The 22,504-nt window shown below is 41.4% G+C and overlaps 1 protein-coding gene across 1 annotated transcript in view; it reads left to right on the forward strand.

Annotated features, from left to right (window-relative positions):
* Positions 1-403: 403 nt before the first annotated feature.
* The window catches only part of LOC149454225 (integrator complex subunit 14-like), a 40,782-nt gene continuing 18,681 nt past the window's right edge, over positions 404-22,504 (forward strand). Inside the window, exons 1-5 of the mRNA XM_089687596.1 lie at positions 404-505; positions 13,339-13,457; positions 13,658-13,800; positions 18,737-18,829; positions 18,905-19,049. Coding sequence (XP_089543722.1) covers positions 404-505; positions 13,339-13,457; positions 13,658-13,800; positions 18,737-18,829; positions 18,905-19,049 — 602 coding nt within the window. The remainder of the gene's footprint in view (positions 506-13,338; positions 13,458-13,657; positions 13,801-18,736; positions 18,830-18,904; positions 19,050-22,504) is intronic.

Here is a 22,504-nt window from a genome sequence, read left to right on the forward strand (position 1 = left end):
CATTATATATTACACTCCATAGGTTGCAGAGGTAATCTGCATTTTTGGGCAAACCATGGTGCAGGACAACAGACTGTGGAAGGGCACAAATGATTTTTTTTTTTAATTTGGAGGTCAATAAGTGGCTCACAGGTGAGTGACAATTGTTTATTACACTTGACCAATCCCTTTCGACTGTTCAGCTTTCAGTAGGAATGCCCTTTGACCTTTGTGGTCCCAGAAAGTAAGAAGACTGAACAATGTACCAAGGAGTAGAACCAGAAGCAGAAAGATTGGGGAATGAAACAAAAATCTTCTCCCACCCGCTATATAAAACAAACAAAAATATGGAAAACATTATGCGGTCTTCCTTCTCCGACTCCCCAGACGCCTGCGCCTTTGCTTGTATAAGTGACGGAAATTGATGGCGAGTCCTGTCAGGAGAGAAAAAGGAGAAAACGCTTTTAGGAGAACGGAATTTCAGGCATACGATGTACAAACTATTAACCCTTTCACTGCCGCAGAGGTAAGGCTCATGACGGCAGCAGCGGGTAATGCGTGGAAATGTTACAAGCCGACTGTTGGCTCTCGGATGCAAGTGATCAGGTGGCTATTCAGCTGCTATCTTGCTTCCTTGGATTCCCAGAATGTGCACCACCCCCAATGTCTCCTGTCTCACCTGTCCTACGATCCCGCGGTGTCCTCCCCACAGCCCGTTTCACCAGCCGTCTGGCACCAGTATCTCCAGTGTGGGCACCCGGCTGTGACAAAGTTTTTTTTTTTTTTTTTCAAACCTGAAAATTTGAACATTTCAAACAACCTGCCCAGTGGATCCAGCGATGTCCTGCAGAATCCTCTCAGAATTCTTCCCTTTCTCGGTCCCGTGCTACCATCTTCTTATGTGACGTCATTAGGTTCCGCTGCCGAGCCTCACAATGTGCCGCTAGGTCCGCCCCTTCCTCTATCGATGAAAGTGTGTGCCTCCTATGATGTTTGACTGTGTGATGTGCATATCCCCAAGAGCCACAGCAGGCTTAATGCACGTCATTCGCCTAGGAGAGTGAAGTGCAATGGGGGGAGGGGAAAGGGGGTGGGAACGGGTTAGAACTTTAAAAATAAAACAAAGTACATAAGCCTGGCAGTACTAGGGTCCTGGGTTTGAATCCCAACCACAGCACCACCTGCCTGGAGTTTTCATGTTCTCCCTGTGCCTGCGTGGGTTTCCTCTGGGTACTCCGGTTTCCTCCCACACTCCAAAGACATGCTGGTAGGTTAATTGGCTCCGGTCTAAATTGTCCCTAGTATGTGTATGTATGAATGCGAGTTAGGGACCTTAGATTGTACGCCCCTTGAGGGTTAGGGACCTTAGATTGTACGCCCCTTGAGGGTTAGGGACTGATGTGAATGTACAATATATATGTAAAGTGCTGCGTAAATTGACGGCACTTTATAAGTACCTGAAATAAATAAGCAAAAAAAAAAATTTGCTCTTCATGTAGAGGAGGGGAGGAGGAGTGGAGAGGAAGGAACTATACTCCGAGGGTGAAGATCCGCTTTACACATACACATAAATGCGAATGCAAGCAAACGTCCACGTGAGAGCAGTAATTCATTCACAATTATCTCTGAATCAACAACCTGTGAAGGCTTTTAATTGCATGCCGCCCAGGCACTGTACATATACGGCGGCAGGGCGGCACTCACAGGCAAAACCACGTTTTTGTAAACAAATAGGGGGCGCGCGCGAGGCGCGCCTCCGCCCTATTTGTCCTGTGGATCACCGCCGCAGATGTCAGTCGCCGGGTCACAGCCACTCCTTAGCGGCTATGTCCCGGCGATCGGCGGCAAACAGTAACAGAGAGCACAGCTGCAGTAGCTGTCTGTCACTTCCCTGACAGCTCGAGGATGAGCTGATCGAGAAAGAACAGTTTCTGTCTCCCGATCAGCCTTGTCCCGCCCAGTACACAGCCCCGCCCCCTAGTAAAACACTCCCCTCACTCCTATAACCCTTCCCTGCAAAATAAAGTTAACCCCTTCCTCCCCAGTGCCATTAGTACAGTGTCAGTGTTTTTTTTTTGCACTGATCACTGTATTAGTGTTTTTGGGGATATCAGTGACCCCAAGTCAGTAGTCCCCAATGTCAAAATGTCCACCGCAGTCCCGCCATAAGTCGCTGGTCGCTGCCATAAGTCCCTGATCGCCGCCATAATTCGCTGATCGCCGCCATTATTAGTATAAAAAACCCCCTAAAAATCCCAGTATCTTTCCCGCCATTTGTAAACGCTATAACTTTCACGTAAACCAATTAATTTACACGTATTGGGTTTTTTTAGCAAAGACATGTCGCAGAATGCATTTTGGCAGAAATTTATGACTAAATTTGATTTTTGCATTTTTTTTTACTGGACATGTTTTATAGCAAAAAGTCCAAAATATTTTTTTTTTTTCCTCAAAATTGTCAGCCTTTTTTTTTATAGCGCAAAAAATAAAAACCGCACAGGCGATCAAATACCACCAAAAGAAAGTTCAATTTGTGGGGAAAAAAAGGATGTAAATTTCATTTATGTACCATATTGCATGACCGCGCAATTGTCCGTTAAACTAGCGCAGCGCTGTATAGCAGAAAAATGGCGTAAATTGCAGTATCTATACCATAGTTTGTAGACGCTATAACTTCACACAAAGCAATCAATATACACTTATTGGGATTTTTTTTACCAAAAACATGGAGCAGAATACATTTTGGCCTAAATTTATAACCAACTTTGAGTTTACTATATATTTTTATAGCTGAAATTAAAAAATATTGTTTTTCCCGCCCTTGCCCTGCCACTGTCCGGCCGTTTATATACAGCAGCCGGACGGGAAGTGGTGAAAGCCTAACTATACGTGTCTCTTTTTAAATATTTCTTTTGCGCCAAGATGGTCTAAAATACAAATATAAAAAAATATTAAAAAAATTAAAAAATACAGCGCCCCAAGCAAGAAAACCTGTCAGTGCAGTAGCTGTATTACCTGTATCCCATTCCATCCCATTCCCAAAACAACGTAGCCTCTGGCTGAGAGCTGCTAAGCCATTCATGGGAAGAATTGTAGTCCATGAATGAATACAAAACTTCCTCTGATTGTGAGGTCAATTGCCTCAGCCAATCAAAGGAAGCTTTGTATTCATTCATGGAATACAAAGCTTCCCCTGAATGGCTGGGAGTGGAAAGCTAAAAAAGCTCACCCAGCAAGCGCCCCTGTTAGTGCAGTAAATAGTTTGTTTGGGCCAGCGTGGCCGAGGCAAACTATTTAAAGGGACCTTAAGCATGGAGTTAGGCTTTAAATGAAGGCATGTGAGATAATAAAACCGAATCATTACCACTTGTATGTACATATACTGCGGCGGAGTGACCACTAAAGGCACTGTGACGTTACTGGTACATCGCTGCCCGTTTCTGGGAGTTGGGCACATGCCCCCCGTCTACTCCGCTGTGATTTGACGTAGCAGGAGTTCGTCAACAGATCCCGACCAATAATTCATGTCTGGGACCTGCTGATCGGCTGTGTCCAATCACCAGGAAAAGAAACAAATCAATATTTATTGAAAAGCAGCACAGTTTACACATTAACACTTGTTAGGCACAAAATTAACCCCTTGATTGACCTTAGATGTTAGATCCTTCCTAGCCAGTGTCAGTACAGTGTCAGTGTATATTATTAGCACTGATCACTGTATTAGCGTCACTGGTGATGTCAGTGGCAATTAGTTAGTTCCCACAAAGTGCCAGTGTCAGATTGCCCGCCGCACTATCACTGTTCCACTGATTGCCGCCATTACTAGTAGAAAAAAAAAAAATTCCAGTGTATAAATACGATAGTTTGTAGACACTATAACTTGCATGCAAACCAATTGTAAAATATCGTATTGACTCGATATTTTATTAACTTGTATTGATGAGAAATGTTCAGATAGAAAGTCCTTCCACTTCTTGTATAAACTCAAAAAGATGATTTAATAATAACGTTGCATAAAATTAGAAATAAAATATTGGCATACAGAATGTTTAAATAATGTCCAAAAAATATAGTTAAGTTCTTGATAATAAGATTGTATATATGTATATGTGTGTGTAGTGTGTGTGTGTCTCTCAAGGCTTCTAGCAATGTGACTAAAAAGTCTTTGTTTCTACTCTTAAAAGAGCAATCCAGCCCCCACCAACCTAAAAGTGGGTTGGTATTCTCTTGTAGTCCCACTAAGATAATTGACACCAACAGATGTGTATATATATAACAAACCCTCCAGTCTACTTCTCTCAAAGTCTGAGTGTAACTTTATCTCTTACATAGATGGGGGAGGTATAGCTAATTGCTCTCATATGTGGCTTGAATGTAAAGGAAAAACCCAAGAAATATGTTCATATGTATATTCACAGACTATGAAGTCTAATTCCTTACTTTTCCCAATCTAGAACAAATATAAATATAATAACTCAATTATTCTATTAAGATCCAACTCATTCATACTTATGTTAGTACTGTTAATAAGAAGATATTAGATATTGGGTTAAGGAAAGCTTTTAACATTTCCCTCTCAAAATGATCGATTTTATCGAATCTTAATCATTTTCCTTATCTTAATCCATTTATACACATTCTCGTCACTTTCGTATCCATTCATGCGTTTTTGGATCTTAAGATAATTGATCTGAACTTATCTTCAATTTGATTCTATAATGGGAAAACAAATTCTTTGATAAACCTTTTGTTATGTATCACATAAAAATATTTTTACCCTTATTATTTTCCTTTTACCAAATAATTCATCTCCTTAATAAATGTATAACTGTAACATTATAGTACAATACTTTAAAATATGTCACTTAAAAAATAGATGTTTCATATTTTCCCTCCAAAATGTGTGTAGCACATAGTTCTATAATCCATACATTTTTTCAAAATACCTTATTAACATTTAAACATAACATATGTTCTCTAACTTCAATCCATACATGTATATCAAATGATTTTTTTTTAAAACATACATATAACAATGTAAAGTTTGCCTAAGTTTTTCTATATGTACCTTAGAAAAACGTATCTTTAGCTTAATTAACAACAGATGTTCTAACTAAGTAGAGTGACTCTGTTGTAACAAAAGTTTAACCCTTTCACTTCTGAAAATACATAGTGTGTGATTGCAAATGTTCATGTGAAAACTGATCTCATCTTGATATGGTAAACATATCATGTCAAAATAAAATGTACACACAAAAAAAACCAATATATCTGATGAATGAATTATTTCATCAGTAGTCAAAAAGTCAATTGTTTTATACGTTCTTCCTCTATGAGATGCCTTGAGATGTCTTGTCTTCTTTTAGCGCTCTGTAAAGTTAAAATAACTTTATTGAACATAAAAAGAACAACAAAAACAATGATGAATGAAATTCTTGTTGCAAAGCTTCTTCCAGAATAAATTTCCTTCTTGGAAAATGTATTATCATCTGAAAGGTTTAGAAATATTTGAGTTTTCTTCCTTTAACAGTTACTCTTAGGTCATTTCCTGTAACAGAAATGCAGTATCATTATTTTGGCATTGATAATTTTACATGGATTAATCCTCTTACATTTATCTGTTAATATTACATATCATAATCACAAACATTTCTAGTCATGACATGGAAGACATATTTTGATTATAATACTTCTTATTGACTTGTAGTGTTCTATTTTAGAATGCAGGCACTTCCGCCTAACAGTACTAGGGTCGCTGATTCAAATCCCAACCATGGCATCACCTGCCTGGAGTTTGCATGTTCTCCCTGTGCTTGCGTGGGTTTCCTCCGGGTACTCCGGTTTCCTCCCACACTCCAAAATGTTGGTAGGAGAATTGGCTCCTATCTAAATTGGCCCTAGTATGTGTATGTATGACTGTGAGTTAGGGACCTCAGATTATACACCTCTTGAGGGTTAGGGACTTATGTGAATGTACTATATATATGTAGAAAGCACTACATAAATTGACGACGCTATATAAGTACCTGAAATAAACAAAAATAAATATAACAGGACGCTACATCTCCATTATTGGTCATGATTCAAAACCTTGGTTTCAAAACCAAAGAAAGGTTTTGTATCAACCCAGAGATGACAAAGGATCATGCCTTTGATCTTATCTCTATAAAATTGGAAAAATGCGTAACTGTTTTCTGTGTTGGCTCACTTCTTGTAGTGTAAGACTGATCTGCAGTAATACATACTGGTATCAAACTTTTCTCAGTTCCTATGTTGAAAACATGAGGTACAAACTTCTCATCTACAGCTGTACAAACATGTGTTGATATGTTTTCCTGAAAATGTCTTCCTGTTACATCTATCTGAATGTGTTTGGAAGACAGTGTTTTGTACCATATAGGATACTTTTCACAATAATTTTCTGTTGAACCATCTTCCTTTAGGAGTTTCAGTGATGAATCAGGTGTCTGTAATATGATCTGATTTGATTTCACAATGTGTTCAGTTATTTTGACTGCAAAGAAAACACTTAACAATTTTTTCATATGTGCATCAAAGTTTTTCTCCATATTTGTCAAAGTTCTTGAGAAGAAACCTATTATTTTCTGATTACCTTCTTTTAATTGTGACAAAATTGCTGAGATTGCATTATTGGAAACATTGGTTTCTAAAACAAAAGGAATTTTACTACAAAACTCAACAGTATTTAATGTAGTAGCATTCTGCAAATCCCATTTCAATAGTTCAAAAGCTTCTTTCTCAGTTTGATCCCATTGATCAAATACTCCATCTTTTTGTCTCAAACGATCAAATAATGATCTAGACTTTTCTGCAAAATTGGGTATAAAATCTTTACAATGATTTACTTCACTCAAAAACTGACGCAAAGCCTTGCGATTTGTTGGAATTGGATAAGCAGAAATAGTTCTAACTTTTTCTTGCAACAACTGTCTCTGTCCATGACTAATTTGCATATGAAGGAATTCCACCTGTCTTTTCATCAACTGAACTTTCTCTGTATTCAATTTCAATCCTGCTGTTTGTAACAACGTAAATATTTCAGACAAAAGAGTGATATGTTCAGTTATATTTTGTGTAGACAAGAGAAGCTTGTCTACATGCTGGACAATACATTCTGGCCTAGAGAATTTAGATAATATTTTTCCCAAATACTCATGAACAATGCCATCACTTATATCCATGCCTGGGGCTAATCTTGTGAATGTATATGTTTCTTTGTTGAAGCTAAAAGCAAGCTTATATTGACAACTCTTAACTAATGGTACTGACAAATGGCTATTGGCAATTTCAAGTAGTGAGAATATTTTGGCCTTGGCATCCAGATGTGACATTATGTTACAATCAGGAACAATAGATCTGTTATTTGTGATGCATTTGTTCAATGTCCTGAAGTCAACTGATAAAGAATATGAATTATCAGCTTTGATAGGCCAAATACAATTATTCACCACTGATTGTACTTTCTTTAAAATTCCTTGCTGTAAAAACTCATCTATAATGGAAGAAATTGGATGAAGTGATTCTAATGGCAATTTGTATTGAGGTTGAGGCTTAGGGTCTCTACCTTCAATGTCAACTTCAAAATTTGTAAACAAACCTACATCATTTTTGCTTTGACTCCAAAGATCCTTATGTGATATAACCAATTGTTCCAATTCAAGATTGGTTCCTGTATGTGGCCATTTATGATCTGAAGACATGTCAGCAGTTGCTGTACAAATACTTCCAACATTACAGTACATGGAAGAATCAATTGATGTTGATTTGGGCCTTCCACTTTCATCCAAGAAATTTGGAGCAACATATTCCAACGGTAAAGAAGAAGAATCTCGATTTGATCCTGATCCTAATTTCAGCAAAGGCAGTAAACCATTCCTATTAATGACAACAGCACTGTTTACCATATTGTTTAAGCTGTTGTTAACTCTCAGTGAACTGATCTTTTTAACTTCTGAGGCATAAGGCAACTCAGACAGACTATTGTTGGAACATGGAGGAGCAGATTGTTCAGAAATTATATTTTGGTCTTCTAATTCCAAAGCTTTTCTTTGTAAATTTAATTTATAATGAATACAATCTCTTTTCAAATGACCAAATCGTTTACAATAGAAACAAATAGTATTTCCTGTCTGCTCTGAGACTCTCGTCCTGCCTGTGACGTGTTCATCATCATAACTGGGTGTGGCTAAGCACATGGTCTCTCTCTGTTCTCCATTTTGAACAATTAAACTTTCCTTCTTCTGATTTTTCATGAACTGATCAAGGATTTTAAGATTACGTTTTGCAGCTTTATCCCTTAATTTTCTCTTACACATTTCTTCCTGATCTATAGGATCTCCTTCTATAGACTGGATCTCTGGTACAAAAGATTTTTGTTTCTCTGCCTTAGTATTCACACAAATTCTTTTTACATCATTCTGCAGGTCAGATAACTGAATGTCTTTTGTTTGAATTGCGCTTTGCATATCATCTATTTGCTCAGTCAAAATCTGGCAATTAGCACATACACTGTTCTGATCTTGCTTCATTACACAAACAGCAGTCTTAGGAACATCAAAAATCATGGCATTAAAAACATTAACTAACTTCATTACATTTCTAACTTGTTTGCTCAGTTTCTTAACCTCTTGCCGACCGCGCATAGCCGAATGACGGCTTCACCGCGGCCGGCCAGTTCTGAGTGGACGTCATATGACGTCCTCCCAGAACGCGCTCTCCTGCGCGCCCCAGGGGGCGCGCACCCGGCGATCTCCGTGATCGCTGTGTCCTACGGACACAGCTGATCACGTGATGTGGTGAAAGGCCGATCCCACCGGCCTTTTACCACGTGATCAGCGGTGTCCAATGACACGCTGATCACAGGAAAATGCAAGTGCCGGTTCTCGGCTGCACTTTCCTCACGCTGTCAGATCGTGAGGAAAGTACTGCCGAGAACCGGCAGTTGTCAGAGCGGGGATCGGCACCGATCATCAGGGCACTGATGATCAGTGCCCTGATGATCGGTGCCCAGCAGTGACACCCGCAAGTTCCGCCCAGCAGTGCGCCCACTAGCCCCGCCCACCTGTGCCCAGCAGTGCCCCCACCTGTGCCCAGCAGTGCCCCCACCTGTGCCCAGCAGTGCACCCACCTGTGCCACTCTGCAGTGCCACCTACCTGTGCCCAGAAGTGCCACCTACATGTGCCCAGCAGTGCCACCCACCTGTGCCCACCCACCTGTGCCCACCAGTGCCACCCACCTGTGCCCACCAGTGCCACCCACCTGTGCCCACCCACTAGTGCTGCCCACCAGTGCCGCCAACCATTGCAGCCAGTCAGTGCCGCCAGTCAGTGCCCAGGGGTTGTGCCAGTCAGTGCCGCCAGTCAGTGCCCAGAAGTGATGCCAGTCAGTGCCGTCTATCAGTACCCATCATCAGTGTCACCTATCAGTGCCGCCTATCAGTGCTGCATATCAGTGCCGCCTATCCGTGACCCCTAATTAGTGCTGTCTATCAGTGCCGCCTATCCGTGCCACCTCATTAGTACTGCCTATCAGTGCCCTTTAGTGCTGCCTATCAGTGCCCATCAGTGCCGCCTATCAGTGCCCATCAGTGCCGCCTATCAGTGCCCATCAGTGCCGCCTCATCAACGCAAATCAGTGAAGGAGAAAAAATATCTGTTTGAAAAATTTTATAAAAGAAACAAATAAACTTTTTTTTTTTTCAAATTTTTTGCACTTTTTTAAATTTATAGCGCAAAAAGTAAAGTGCCCAGTGGCGATTAAATACCACCAAAAGAAAGCTCTATTTGTGAGAAAAAAATGATCAAAATTTCATATGGGTACAATGTTGCATGACCGCGCAATTGTCAATCAAAGTGCGGCAGCGCTGAAAGCTGAAAATTGGCCTGGTAAGGAAGGGGGTATAAGTGCCTGGTAGGCAAGTGGTTAAAGGAAAACTTAGATTTTTCTATCTTACTATTAGCCTGTAAGCATTCATTATACATGTACCGCCAAAGTTCATTATCTTTAACAAATGTAGACAGATTCTTGAATTCTAACTTACTCTCTCTAGATAATTCATCAATAAAATCCATTACTTACCGATTAAGAAGGTCTTTCTTTACATAACGCGTCTTTTCTCTGTTGGCGGGAAATGACATCACCAAGGAACAGCGTTGCTTGCAATTGCGCAAAATTCTCACCAATTCTGCTTTTAGGTTCTCGATTATGCCGACGATTCATCTGTTGCAGACTTTACTTCTCCTGAAAGCTTGATTTCATATTTTGCTGAGTTTGCAAACCTCGTCCCTCTCATCAAGGTGAAAGAGAAAAAAGTCAAAAATAAGCGATCGGCGGAAACGAATCGAACTGGAGGCTCGCCACTGCAAAATATCGTATTGACTCGATATTTTATTAACTTGTATTGATGAGAAATGTTCAGATAGAAAGTCCTTCCACTTCTTGTATAAACTCAAAAAGATGATTTAATAATAACGTTGCATAAAATTAGAAATAAAATATTGGCATACAGAATGTTTAAATAATGTCCAAAAAATATAGTTAAGTTCTTGATAATAAGATTGTATATATGTATATGTGTGTGTAGTGTGTGTGTGTCTCTCAAGGCTTCTAGCAATGTGACTAAAAAGTCTTTGTTTCTACTCTTAAAAGAGCAATCCAGCCCCCACCAACCTAAAAGTGGGTTGGTATTCTCTTGTAGTCCCACTAAGATAATTGACACCAACAGATGTGTATATATATAACAAACCCTCCAGTCTACTTCTCTCAAAGTCTGAGTGTAACTTTATCTCTTACATAGATGGGGGAGGATGGGGGAAGGTATAGCTAATTGCTCTCATATGTGGCTTGAATGTAAAGGAAAAACCCAAGAAATATGTTCATATGTATATTCACAGACTATGAAGTCTAATTCCTTACTTTTCCCAATCTAGAACAAATATAAATATAATAACTCAATTATTCTATTAAGATCCAACTCATTCATACTTATGTTAGTACTGTTAATAAGAAGATATTAGATATTGGGTTAAGGAAAGCTTCTAACACCAATTAATATAAATTATTGGGATTTTTTTTTTTTTTACCAAACATTTGTAGTAGAATACATTTTGGCCTACAATTTATGAAGAAATTTTGATTTTTAAAGTGTGTGTATGTGTATATATATATATATATATATATATATATACATACATACACACACACACATATAAAGTATGTGTATCTATATATATTTATTATTATTTAATTTTTTTTATTATTATTTTTACTATTATTATTATTTTTTTTTTTTTTTTAGCCGCTTGCCGCCCTGCCACTGTGTATATACGTGTGCAGGGCGGCAGTGGAGCGCAAAACCACGTTTTAAAACGGGTTCCGCGCTCATGACACTTTCACTGGCAGGGGGCGCGCGCGCGCGCGCTCCCGCCGACCCGCGGGTGACACGATTTGATCCAGGAGGGATCAATCATTAGATTTCAGCCAGTGATTTCTGGCTGAAATCACATGATCGGTCCCTGTCCTATCCTGTCCTGTGTTGATATTTACACAGGGCAGGATATGATGTCATTCTTCTCTGCCTGGACACATTCCGTTCCAGACAGAGAAGAAGACATCCAAAAAGTGAGTAAAAAGCACTACACTACAGTTAGAACACTCTAGGACACATTTAACCCCCTGATCGCACTCCCCCCCCCAGTTAACCCTTCACTGCCCAGTGTCACTGATCAGTGAAGCGATTTTTACTGATCAGTGTCGCTGGCGACTTCCGATAGAGTTAGCGCCCCTCCCAGATAGCGCCAGTTTGCCCGCCAGTACACCAGTAATCCCGTTTAACCCCTTGATCGCCCCCCAGTTAACCCCTTCACTGCCCTGTCACCAGTGTCACTGATCAGTGAACCAATTTTTACTGATCACTGTATCAGTGTCGCTGGCGACTTCCGATAGTGTTAGCGCCCCTCCCAGATAGCGCCAGTTTGCCCGGTAGTGCACCAGAAATCCCATTTAACCCCTTGATCGCCCCCCTCCCCCCCCCCAGTTAACCCCTTCACTGCCCTGTCACCAGTGTCATTGATTACAGTGAACAGATTTTTACTGATCACTGTGTTAGTGTCACTGGTGACTTCCGATAGTGTTAGCACCCCTCCTAGATAGCGCCAGTTTGCCCGCTAATGCACGGGATTTTTTTTACCAAAAACATGTAGCAGAATACATTTTGGCTTAAATTTATGACTAACTTTGAGTTTATGATATATTTTTTATAGCTTAAAGTAGAAAATATTGTTTTTTTTCAAAATTTTCGTATTTTTTTTGATTATAGTGCAAAAAATAAAAAGCGCACAGGTGATCAAATACCACCAAAAGAAAGCTCTATTTGTGTGAAATAAAGGACGTAAATTTCGTTTGGGTGCAGAATTGCATGACCGCGCAATTATCATTTGAATTAGTGCAGCACTGTATAGCAAAAAAAGGCATAAATTACAGTATCTATCCCATTGTTTGTAGACGCTATAACGTTCACACAAAGCAATCAATATACACTTATTGGGATTTTTTTACCAAAAACATGGAGCAGAATACATTTTGGCCGAAATTTATGACTAACTTTGAGTTTACGTAAATTTCGTTTGGGTACAGCATTGCATGACCGCGCAATTATCATTTGAATTAGTGCAGCGCCAAACAGCAAAAAAAGGCGTGGTCATTAAGGGGGGTAAATCCTCTGGGGCTCAAGTGGTTAATAGCAAAAAGTAAAATATATTGTCTGTCTTCAAAATTTTCAGCCTTTTTTTGTCTATATAACAAATAAAAACCAAATGGTGATAACACAACCAAAAAAATGTGAAATTATATAAATTCCATTTGGGTACAGTGTTGCGTGACAGCGCAATTACCAGTTAAAGTAGCACAGTCCAGAATAGCAAAAAGTGGCCTGGCCATGAAGGGGGTAAAACCCTCTGGAGCTTAAGTGGATAATCTACCGCAATACAAACAGTGGGGGGTTTTTTTCTGTTTTTGTTTTTTTTTGTTTATTTGTTTTGGGGGTTTTTTTATGTTTTGTTTTTGTTTTAGTAGAATAGGGGAAGGATGGTCCTCCTGCCATCTTTATATTGCCTTTGTGTCCTTGTTGCAGACTTTCCTTCACTTCCTTATGAGAAAAAAAAAGAGAAACTAGACCTCTGGTTAGCAGTTAACCCCGGCAGGTGGTTGTAATCCCCCTGTTCTCTCCTAATATAAAGAGAGAATGTTTTTGGGTGAATTTACGCTTTTTATGAATATATGACGATGTGTTCATTGCATTTCCTTTTCTTTGTCCTCTTGTCCCCCCCCCACCCCCTCAGCTGCAGAGCTCCGATTCCTTGGATACTCTGGAAAGACTTATTGACCTCAATAATGGGGAGGGTCAGATCTTTACCATCGATGGGCCCCTGTGCTTAAAGAATGTCCAGTCCATGTTCGGGTAAGTGAGCTCGCCTGCCCTGCATGGAGTCTGTCTCTAGTTAATTTACTGCCGGATATTGCCGGGCTTGTTAGAGATTAGTTGTCGTGTGAGAGGATTATAGTGTATAGCTGGCTCTGAGTTTTTAGCATGACAGATTTCTCTTCCTAACTGACGTTTTTTTAGTTAATTCCACGTAAAACAACATTTTTCTCCTACAGGAAACTTATTGATGTGGCGTACACTCCGTTCCATGCTGTGCTGAAGTGTGGGAACCTGTCCTCTGATGTCCAGGTCTTCCCCAGGCCGGAATCTGTTGTCATAGATGAAGAGACCGATCCAATTCCTAAATCTTTAAGTACAGGTAGAGGCATGTCATATGGTGTTTACTGTCTGTATTAACCCCTTGCCTACCAGGCACTTATACCCCCTTCCTTACCAGGCCAATTTGCAGCTTTCAGCGCTGCCGCACTTTGATTGACAATTGCGCGGTCATGCAACATTGTACCCATATGAAATTTTGATCATTTTTTTCTCACAAATAGAGCTTTCTTTTGGTGGTATTTAATCGCCACTGGGCGCTTTACTTTTTGCGCTATAAATAAAAAAAGTGCAAAAAATTTGAAAAAAAAAAAAATTTTCTTTCTTTCTATTATAAAATTTTTCAAACAGGTATTTTTTCTCCTTCACTGATGTGCGTTGATGAGGCAGCACTGATGGGCACTGATAGGAGGCACTGATGGGCACTGATAGGCAGCACTACAGGGCACTGATAGGCAGTACTAATGAGGTGGCACGGATAGGCAGCACTGATAGACAGCACTAATGAGGTGTCACGGATAGGCGGCACTAATATGCAGCACTGATAGGCGGCACTGATAGGTGACACTGATGATGGGTACTGATAGACGGCACTGACTGGCATCACTGCTGGGCACTGACTGGCGGCACTGACTGGCACAACCCCTGGGCACTGACTGGTGGCACTGACTGGCAGCACTGCTGGGCTGCACTGGTGGGTGGCACTGGTGGGCAGCACTGGTGGGTGGGCACAGGTGGGTGGCACTTCTGGGCACAGGTAGGTGGCACTTCTGGGCACAGGTGTGTGACACTGCAGAGTGGCACAGGTGGGTGCACTGCTGGACACAGGTGGGTGATCTGCTGGGCACAGGTGGGCGGAGCTAGTGGGCGCACTGCTGGGCACAGGTGGGCGGAACTTGCGGGTGGCACTGAACAAATAATATATTGGATGTGTCGCGCTCCTCAAAGTGAATGTTTACTTAGAAATATGTGATATATATAAAATAAATAAATCTAAATAAATATTACATAAATATTAATACATTGTGATATAATATATATTAAAAACTCCCAGTGCTGTAATTAATTGAATTGTGATTAAAATTTTTTTTATTGTACATAAAATTAATTTGTATAACATAAAAAATGTGCAAAGAAACCCTCCTTGCACCGTGATGTATATGTGTGCAAAAATAAATATGTGCAAATTTGCAAATGTTGCCCCAAAACACTAATGTAAGATAAATTTATATATAATGGAGTGTAATAATCAAATTGATATATAAAAAATAAATAACAATAAAAATAAACAGTAAATAATGATGGAAAACTGTGCAAACAATACTTCACTTATTGCAACAAAGGATAGTGGTGTCAGCTGTGTATTACTTATCCTTTGGCTTTAAATGACATGTGATAGTCCCAATTAATTTGTGCAAATATATGGAAAGTATATTATTATTGAGGTAGTCTGTGGTTCTACTTTCCTTCCACTAGATGGCCTCCCAATTCCTTCTGGGTTATGAGGGCTGGATGGATGGATATAGATATCTCCCCTCGTGTTGTCCGGGGTCTATTTCCTATTACCTCTTCCTCCCCTGTATTCCTCCGGTTTAGGCCATAGAAGAAAAAGATATCCACATGGTGTTTTATCCTTTATAAAGGGGTTTAATGCGTTTCCAGACAAATGCGAACTCACATTCCACAAGATAAATACAGAGCGTTTTTGTATAGATGTGTGCCCTCACACAAAGACAGTACTCGCCGTTCCGCTGCTATTGGCGTCGTGACGTCAGAGCCCCTCCCCTACGCGTTGCGCCACAGGGTCACGTGGCTTCCTCAGGGGGATGTAACCTTAAGGAGGAGAGCGCGTTCTGGGGGGACGTCATATGACGTCCACCCAGAACTGGCCGGCCGCAGTGAAGCCGTCATTCGGCTATCTGCGGTCGGCAACTAGTTAAAGCAACAGTGTGTACTTTAAGTGGTTCTAAAGCCTCCCTCCCCCCCCCCCCCCCAAAAAAAAAAAGTTAGCAGCTACAAATACTCTAATACTGTAAATAATGTCCTTTTATTATAAGGACACTTACCTGTCCAGGGATCCAGCGATATCCTCACCCCGAGACTATTCTTCATTCAGCTTTGGGTCCAGGCACCGGCTTCTTAACCATTTCAATACTGGGCACTTTTCCCCCTTCCTGCCCAGGCCAGTTTTCAGGTTTCAGCGCTCTCACATTTTGAATGACAATTGCGCGGTCATACAACATTGTACCCAAACTAAAATTTTATCATTTTGTTCACACAACTAGAGCTTTCTTTTGGTGGTATTTAATCACCTCTGGGGGTTTTATTTTTTGCTAAATTAACAAAAAGACACGAACATTTTGAAAAAAAAACACGTTTTTCTTTGTTTCTGTTATAAAAGTTTGCAAATAAATAATTGTTCTTCATAAATTTAGGCCGAGATGTATTCTGCTCCATGTCTTTGGTGAAAATAACCCAAATTAGGATGTATTTTTTAGTTTTTAGGAAAGTTATAGAGTTCACAAACTATGGTATAGATCTGAATTTTGATCAATCCTGAAGTACTGACAGCCAATCTAATTTCTTGAGGTCCAAGAATGTCAGAACAGTACAGATATCCCCCAAATGTCAGAACAGTACAGATATCCCCCCAAATGTCAGAACAGTACAGATATCCCCCCAAATGTCAGAACAGTACAGATATCCCCCAAATGACCCCTTTTTGCAGAGTAGACAGTCCCAACGTATTTCATAAGAGGAATGGTGAGTTTTTTGAAGTTGTATTTTTTTTTTTCATAATTTTTTTCGGAAAATTAAAAAATTAAAAAAAAATTCACTTTTTGTTTTTTACATACTGTCACCAGTGCAGTACAGCGTCATCATATAACTGGCATGGCGGTGATCAGGGACACTGACTGGTGACAGTATGAAAATAAAAATATATTTTTAAAAAAACTCTTTTATTATTATTATTTTTTTTTTTTAAGATTTTTTTTCAGATTTCACTATGACCAAAGTAGTGCAATGTTACCATAGTAACATTGTACTACTTTGGGAAAGTGATCAGTATTTTTTTTTTTACACAATTTGCTTATAGCAAAAAATTACTTTGCTATAAGCAAGCATTTACCTGAATGACATCGATTCATTCAGGTTTTTTTTTTGTGCTTAGCTGTGATTTGGCCACAGCTAAGCACATGACACAGCTGGGCTGTGATTGGCCCAGCTTGTGCATGTGATCACTGTGACCATTCACAGCTAGACACACTAGTATACAATGGATGGCATGAATGAAGCCATCCATTGTATACAACTGTCATGTGACCTGCTGTGATTGGTCACAGCAGGTCACTTGGCACCGGCAACAGGGCCGGTACTCAGATCTGTCATCGGCCGACACGGCCGGTGACAGATTGCACGGCTCTGCAGACGCGCAAACTGCGCATGCCCGAAAGGACGTCCACCCGGAAAGGTGAGGGTTTTTGCCGGCCGCCATTTGGCCATAGGCCGGGCGGGAAGAGGTTAAAGTGTTACTGAACCCACCACAGTACAATCAGTCTGTATGTGCAGTAAAGCATGCTTGTTATACTGTGGACCCACCGCACCGCATTCCTGTGCAAATCCCATGCGATTTGTGTGCGGTGCGATCGGAGCCGTACGTTTTGTATGGCTCTAATCACATCGCACTAAAAATGTGCAGGACCCCTTTTTTTTTTTTTTTTTGGTCTGCACTAGAATCGGATTGCATTGGTATTCACACCTATGCGATCCAATTCTGCACATCGCACCGCGTTTTGTGGACCACTATTGGGGTGTTGTTGACTTAACATACACACCTGCAGCGGTTCGCATGAACGGGGTGCGATTCTGATGCAGTGCGGAATTCGCACAGAAAACGCTGCAAATTTTGCATTGTATCAGTGTGAACCCGGGCTAAAGGGCGTTAAGATAAAAGGTTCTAGAGCTGCCTGATCACTTTTATGGGGCTTTGAATGTGTCTTGGCCTGCAATTTGACAGCAAGGCTCGGTTCACAATACTACGGGCTGTTTTCTGTACAACAAAACATGGCCGCAGGGTCAGCTCATGGTCTTTTTGACCATGCGGTGTCCCTGTGGTTCTTGCATCCGCACTCGCGCTGCAGGCCTAAAATGCGTGGTGTCTCGTAAGAGTAGCATGGTTTGGCTGTGGGTGGTTGCGGATGTGGGAAGAGATGCGATTCCTGCGACCAGTCTTAAGGAATAGTGACTCGCAGATGAGGATTTCTCTGCGCTCTCCTCTACTACGTGCAAACTCCCAGTGATAGACTGAGGGCATTGTGCAATATAGTCTGACTGACTCAGAGTGCTGCTCATATCCCTCCCAGCTTAGCAGAAGTTAAAGAATATAATGAGAAATTCAGGTGCTCCCAAAGTAAGTTGAAGCTGATTCCTTGCCATGTCCCTGTCCACCCCCTTCCCGATCAACATGCAATTATATGTTTTTCAGTCAAGTTATTCTGTTTTCACTGGGTCTGACTGCTGTCTCTTGATGGTAGTGGCCAACAGGCTATTGTAAAGGTTGCAGCACTTTGCCTTGGATCTTCTTTTAAAAACATTACATGAAAGAACACATCCCTGGACACCCTTTAGATGTGCATGTTTATCCTTGAAGACTTGAGGAGTGCAATTTCTTTGAGGAAGACTTTAGCTGTGCCATTTACTGGTTGATATCCTAAGCCAGGATGCCAAGGATGTGCTCTTTTGTTCATATAACACTTGGGAACAAAATGATTGATGGCAGAGAAAGCTAATAGCTGTGAAAGGGGAGGTCGCCGACCATACAAATCAGGAGAGGAATTGAGCAATGATTGAAAGTAGGTTTAAGATAGTTGCTGGGTGAACTCAATTTACAGAAATATTTTTTTTACTCCCAGTATTGCATGAGCCAGAAGGGTGAATTTTCAGCATGTATTTTCAGTTTGTTGGTATTCTTTCTTCAGAACTGGAAATCATTGGCTTTATTGACATTGCGGACATCTCCAGTCCTCCTGTCCTTTCTCGTCACCTGGTCCTACCTATTGCTGTTAATAAAGGTGAGTATTTAATGAGATGTGGCTTAGCTGGGTCAGGTTGGAAGTGTATGTGCTAATTATTTGATGTCTCCATAGAGGGTGATGATATTGGGGCCGGAATCATGGATGACTTAGAAGATGAGAATTCTGCCAGCCAGATAGCAGGAAAAATCCCAAATTTCTGTGTTCTTCTACATGGTAGCCTGAAGGTGGAGGGTATGGTGGCCTTAGTACAGTTGGGGTAAGTGTGTGTGTATATGTGTGTGTATATAAATATATATATATATATTAATATATATGTGTGTGTGTGTATACGTGTGTGTGTGTATGTGTATATATATATATATATATATATGCACAGGTGAAACACGAAAAATTAGAATATCATGCAAAAGTTCATTTATTTCAGTGCAGCAACTTAAAAGGTGAAACTAATATATGAGACTCATTACATGCAAAGCAAGATAGTTCAAGCCGTGATTTGTCATCATTGTGATGATTATGGCTTACAGCTCATGAAAACCCCAAATCCACAATCTCAGAAAATGAGAATATTCCATGCAATCAATAAAACAAGGATTGTACATAGAACAATATTGGACCTCTGAAAAGTAGAAGCATGCATATGTACTCAGTACTTGGTTTGGGCCCCTTTTGCAGCAATTACTGCCTCAATGCGGTGTGGCATGGAAGCTATCAGCCTGTGGCACTGCTGAGGTGTTATGGAAGACCAGGATGCTTCAATAGCGGCCTTCAGCTCTTCTGCATTGTTCGGTCTCATGTCTCTCATCTTTCTCTTGGCAATGCCCCATAGATTCTCTATGGGGTTCAGGTTAGGCGAGTTTGCTTGCCAATCAAGCACAGTAATCCCACGGTCATTAAACCAGGTTTTGGTGCTTTTGGCAGTGTGGGCAGGTGCCAAGTCCTGCTGGAAAATGAAGTCAGCATCCCCATAAAGCTCGTCTGCGGAAGGAAGCATGAAGTGCTCCAAAATCTCCTGGTAGACGGCTGTGTTGACCCTGGACTTAATGAAGCACAGTGGACCAACACCAGCAGATGACATGGCTCCCCAAATCAACACAGACTGTGGAAACTTCACACTGGACTTCAAGCATCTGGCAGTGTGTGCCTCTCCATTCTTCCTCCATACTCGGGGTCCTTGTGCCTCTCCATTCTTCCTCCATACTCGGGGTCCTTGTGCCTCTCCATTCTTCCTCCATACTCGGGGTCCTTGGGCCTCTCCATTCTTCCTCTATACTCGGGGTCCTTGTGCCTCTCCATTCTTCCTCCATACTCGGGGTCCTTGTGCCTCTCCATTCTTCCTCCATACTCGGGGTCCTTGGGCCTCTCCATTCTTCCTCCATACTCGGGGTCCTTGTGCCTCTCCATTCTTCCTCCATACTCTGGGTCCTTGGGCCTCTCCATTCTTCCTTCATACTCGGGGTCCTTGGTTTCCAAATGAGATGCAAAAGTTGCTCTCATCAGAAAAGAGGACTTTGGACCACTGAGCAACAGACCAGGTCTGTTTTTCTTTAGCCCAGGTAAGACGCTTCTGACGTTATTTGTTGTTCAGGAGCGGCTTGACAAGAGGAATGCGACATTTGAAGCCCATGTCCAGGATCCATCTGTGTGTGATGGCTCTTGATGCACTGACTCCAGCCTCAGTCCACTCCTTGTGAAAGTCCCCAACACTTTTGAATGGCCTTTTCCTGACAATCCTCTCCAGGCTGCGGTCATCCCTGCTGCTTGTGCACCTTTTTTTTCCCACATTTTTCCCTTCCACATAACTTTCTATTAATGTGCTTTGATACAGCACTTTGGGAACATCCAACTTCTTTTGCAATTACCTTTTGAGGCTTTCCCTCCTTATGGAGGGTGTCAATGATGGTTTTCTGCACAACTGTCAGGTCAGCAGCCTTTCCCATGATTGTGATTCCTACTGAACCAGACTGAGAGACCATTTAAAGGCTCAGGAACCCTTTGCAAGTGTTATGGCTTAATGAGCTGATTAGAGTGGGACACTTTGAGCCGAGAATATTGCACCTTTTCACAATATTCTCATTTTCTGAGATTGTGGATTTGGGGTTTTCATGAGCTGTAAGCCATAATCATCACAATGATGACAAATCACGGCTTGAACTATCTTGCTTTGCATGTAATGAGTCTATCTCATATATTAGCTTCACCTTTTAAGTTGCATTACTGAAATAAATGGACTTTTTCACGATATTCAAATTTTTTGAGTTTCACCTGTGTGTGTGTGTATATATATATATATATATATATATATATATATTGTGGGGTTAGCTCAGGTGGGGGATCTCCTTCCCTGGGACAAAGGTAGACCGTACAGCAGGCTTTCATCAAAATCTGACTGGTTGTCAGCTTTATTTAAAAGGTTTGCAGAAAATAAACAGAACATGAAAATAAACCCTTGCCATCCAGGCACTAACTAAACAAAAGATGATTCCTCTCTCAGAGGTGAAGGGCTTCTCCCTGTCACCAAAACAAAGTAACAGCAAACCTTTTCTTGCAGGTATAGTCCATACACACAGCTCTCTCAGAATACCTCTCTGAGTCCCAGGCCACGAGCGACTCCTTGCTCCAGCCCTGCCCTTTTTATATCACCTGTGGGTGGACATCAGTGGAGTCCAAACTCTGGTCCGGAACCACCTCTGCCATTGTGGCCCCGAAAACCCGGAGTGGACCCTACCTTACACCTCACCGTATGACCTCATGCGAGGTGACACATATCGTCCATCCAACACTTTGCCGTTCATACTGTCACATAATATATATATTGTAATGGGGTTCGCTCGGCAGCGGGGGTGGGGGTGACCCCCTGGATGGGTGCACAACACAAAAACACAGGCACAGCACAACAACAGTGGAGGTGAAAAAACAAAAAGGTGCCGTTTATTTACAATATTTACAGGAAAACGCCAGACCAAAAAGAAACATCAAATAAAATCCTGGCCAACTTGACTACTTACTGTACAAACAGCTTCCCTAGCTATCCACTAGGTACAGCCTGATGCTATACCTAGTCGCTGGTAGTTGGAGGCTAGCCACACAGGCTTTTGGCTCCCTGCACACAGATAATATGTTGCTCCCGAGTCAGTTCAGGCACAGATCTGGTTCCAGGTTGGAGCCACTCCCTAAGCAGGCTGGGAAGTTTTATAACAGCCTTAATGAGCCCACTACCTTCAGCTGGGCTCATTACCTCAGTGCCGAAGGACTCAGCACTTCCCCCCCCAGTGGAACAAATCCCCATAGAGTCTGAACCTTGGACAAATGTATCGTCCATCTAGGACGCAACCAGGTGATTTCACCTGCCTACTGTCACTACACACGCACGCGCACACACGCCATAGCATAATGGCCTGTGACCGGTAAAGTGAATAACATTGGTTATCTCATTATGACACCAGAAAGTGGGTGGGATGGATTAGGCAGCAAGTGAACATGTTGTCCCTGAAGTTAATGTGTTTTTGAAAAATGGGCAAGCATAAGGATTTGAGCGACTTTGATAAGGGCTAAATTGTAATGACTAGAGGACTGGGTCAGTGCGACTCCAAAATTGCAGCTCTTGTGTGATGTTCCCAGTCTGCAGGGGTCAGGACCAAACAAAAGTGGTCCAAGGAAGGAAAACCGGTGTCATCGGCGGCCAAGGCTCGTTGATGCACGTGGTGGGGC

This window comes from Staurois parvus, unplaced genomic scaffold, assembly GCF_062004578.1.
Source record: "Staurois parvus isolate SC_StPar_1 unplaced genomic scaffold, SC_StPar_1.0 ptg000432l, whole genome shotgun sequence".
In the NCBI taxonomy this organism is placed as follows: domain Eukaryota; kingdom Metazoa; phylum Chordata; class Amphibia; order Anura; family Ranidae; genus Staurois; species Staurois parvus.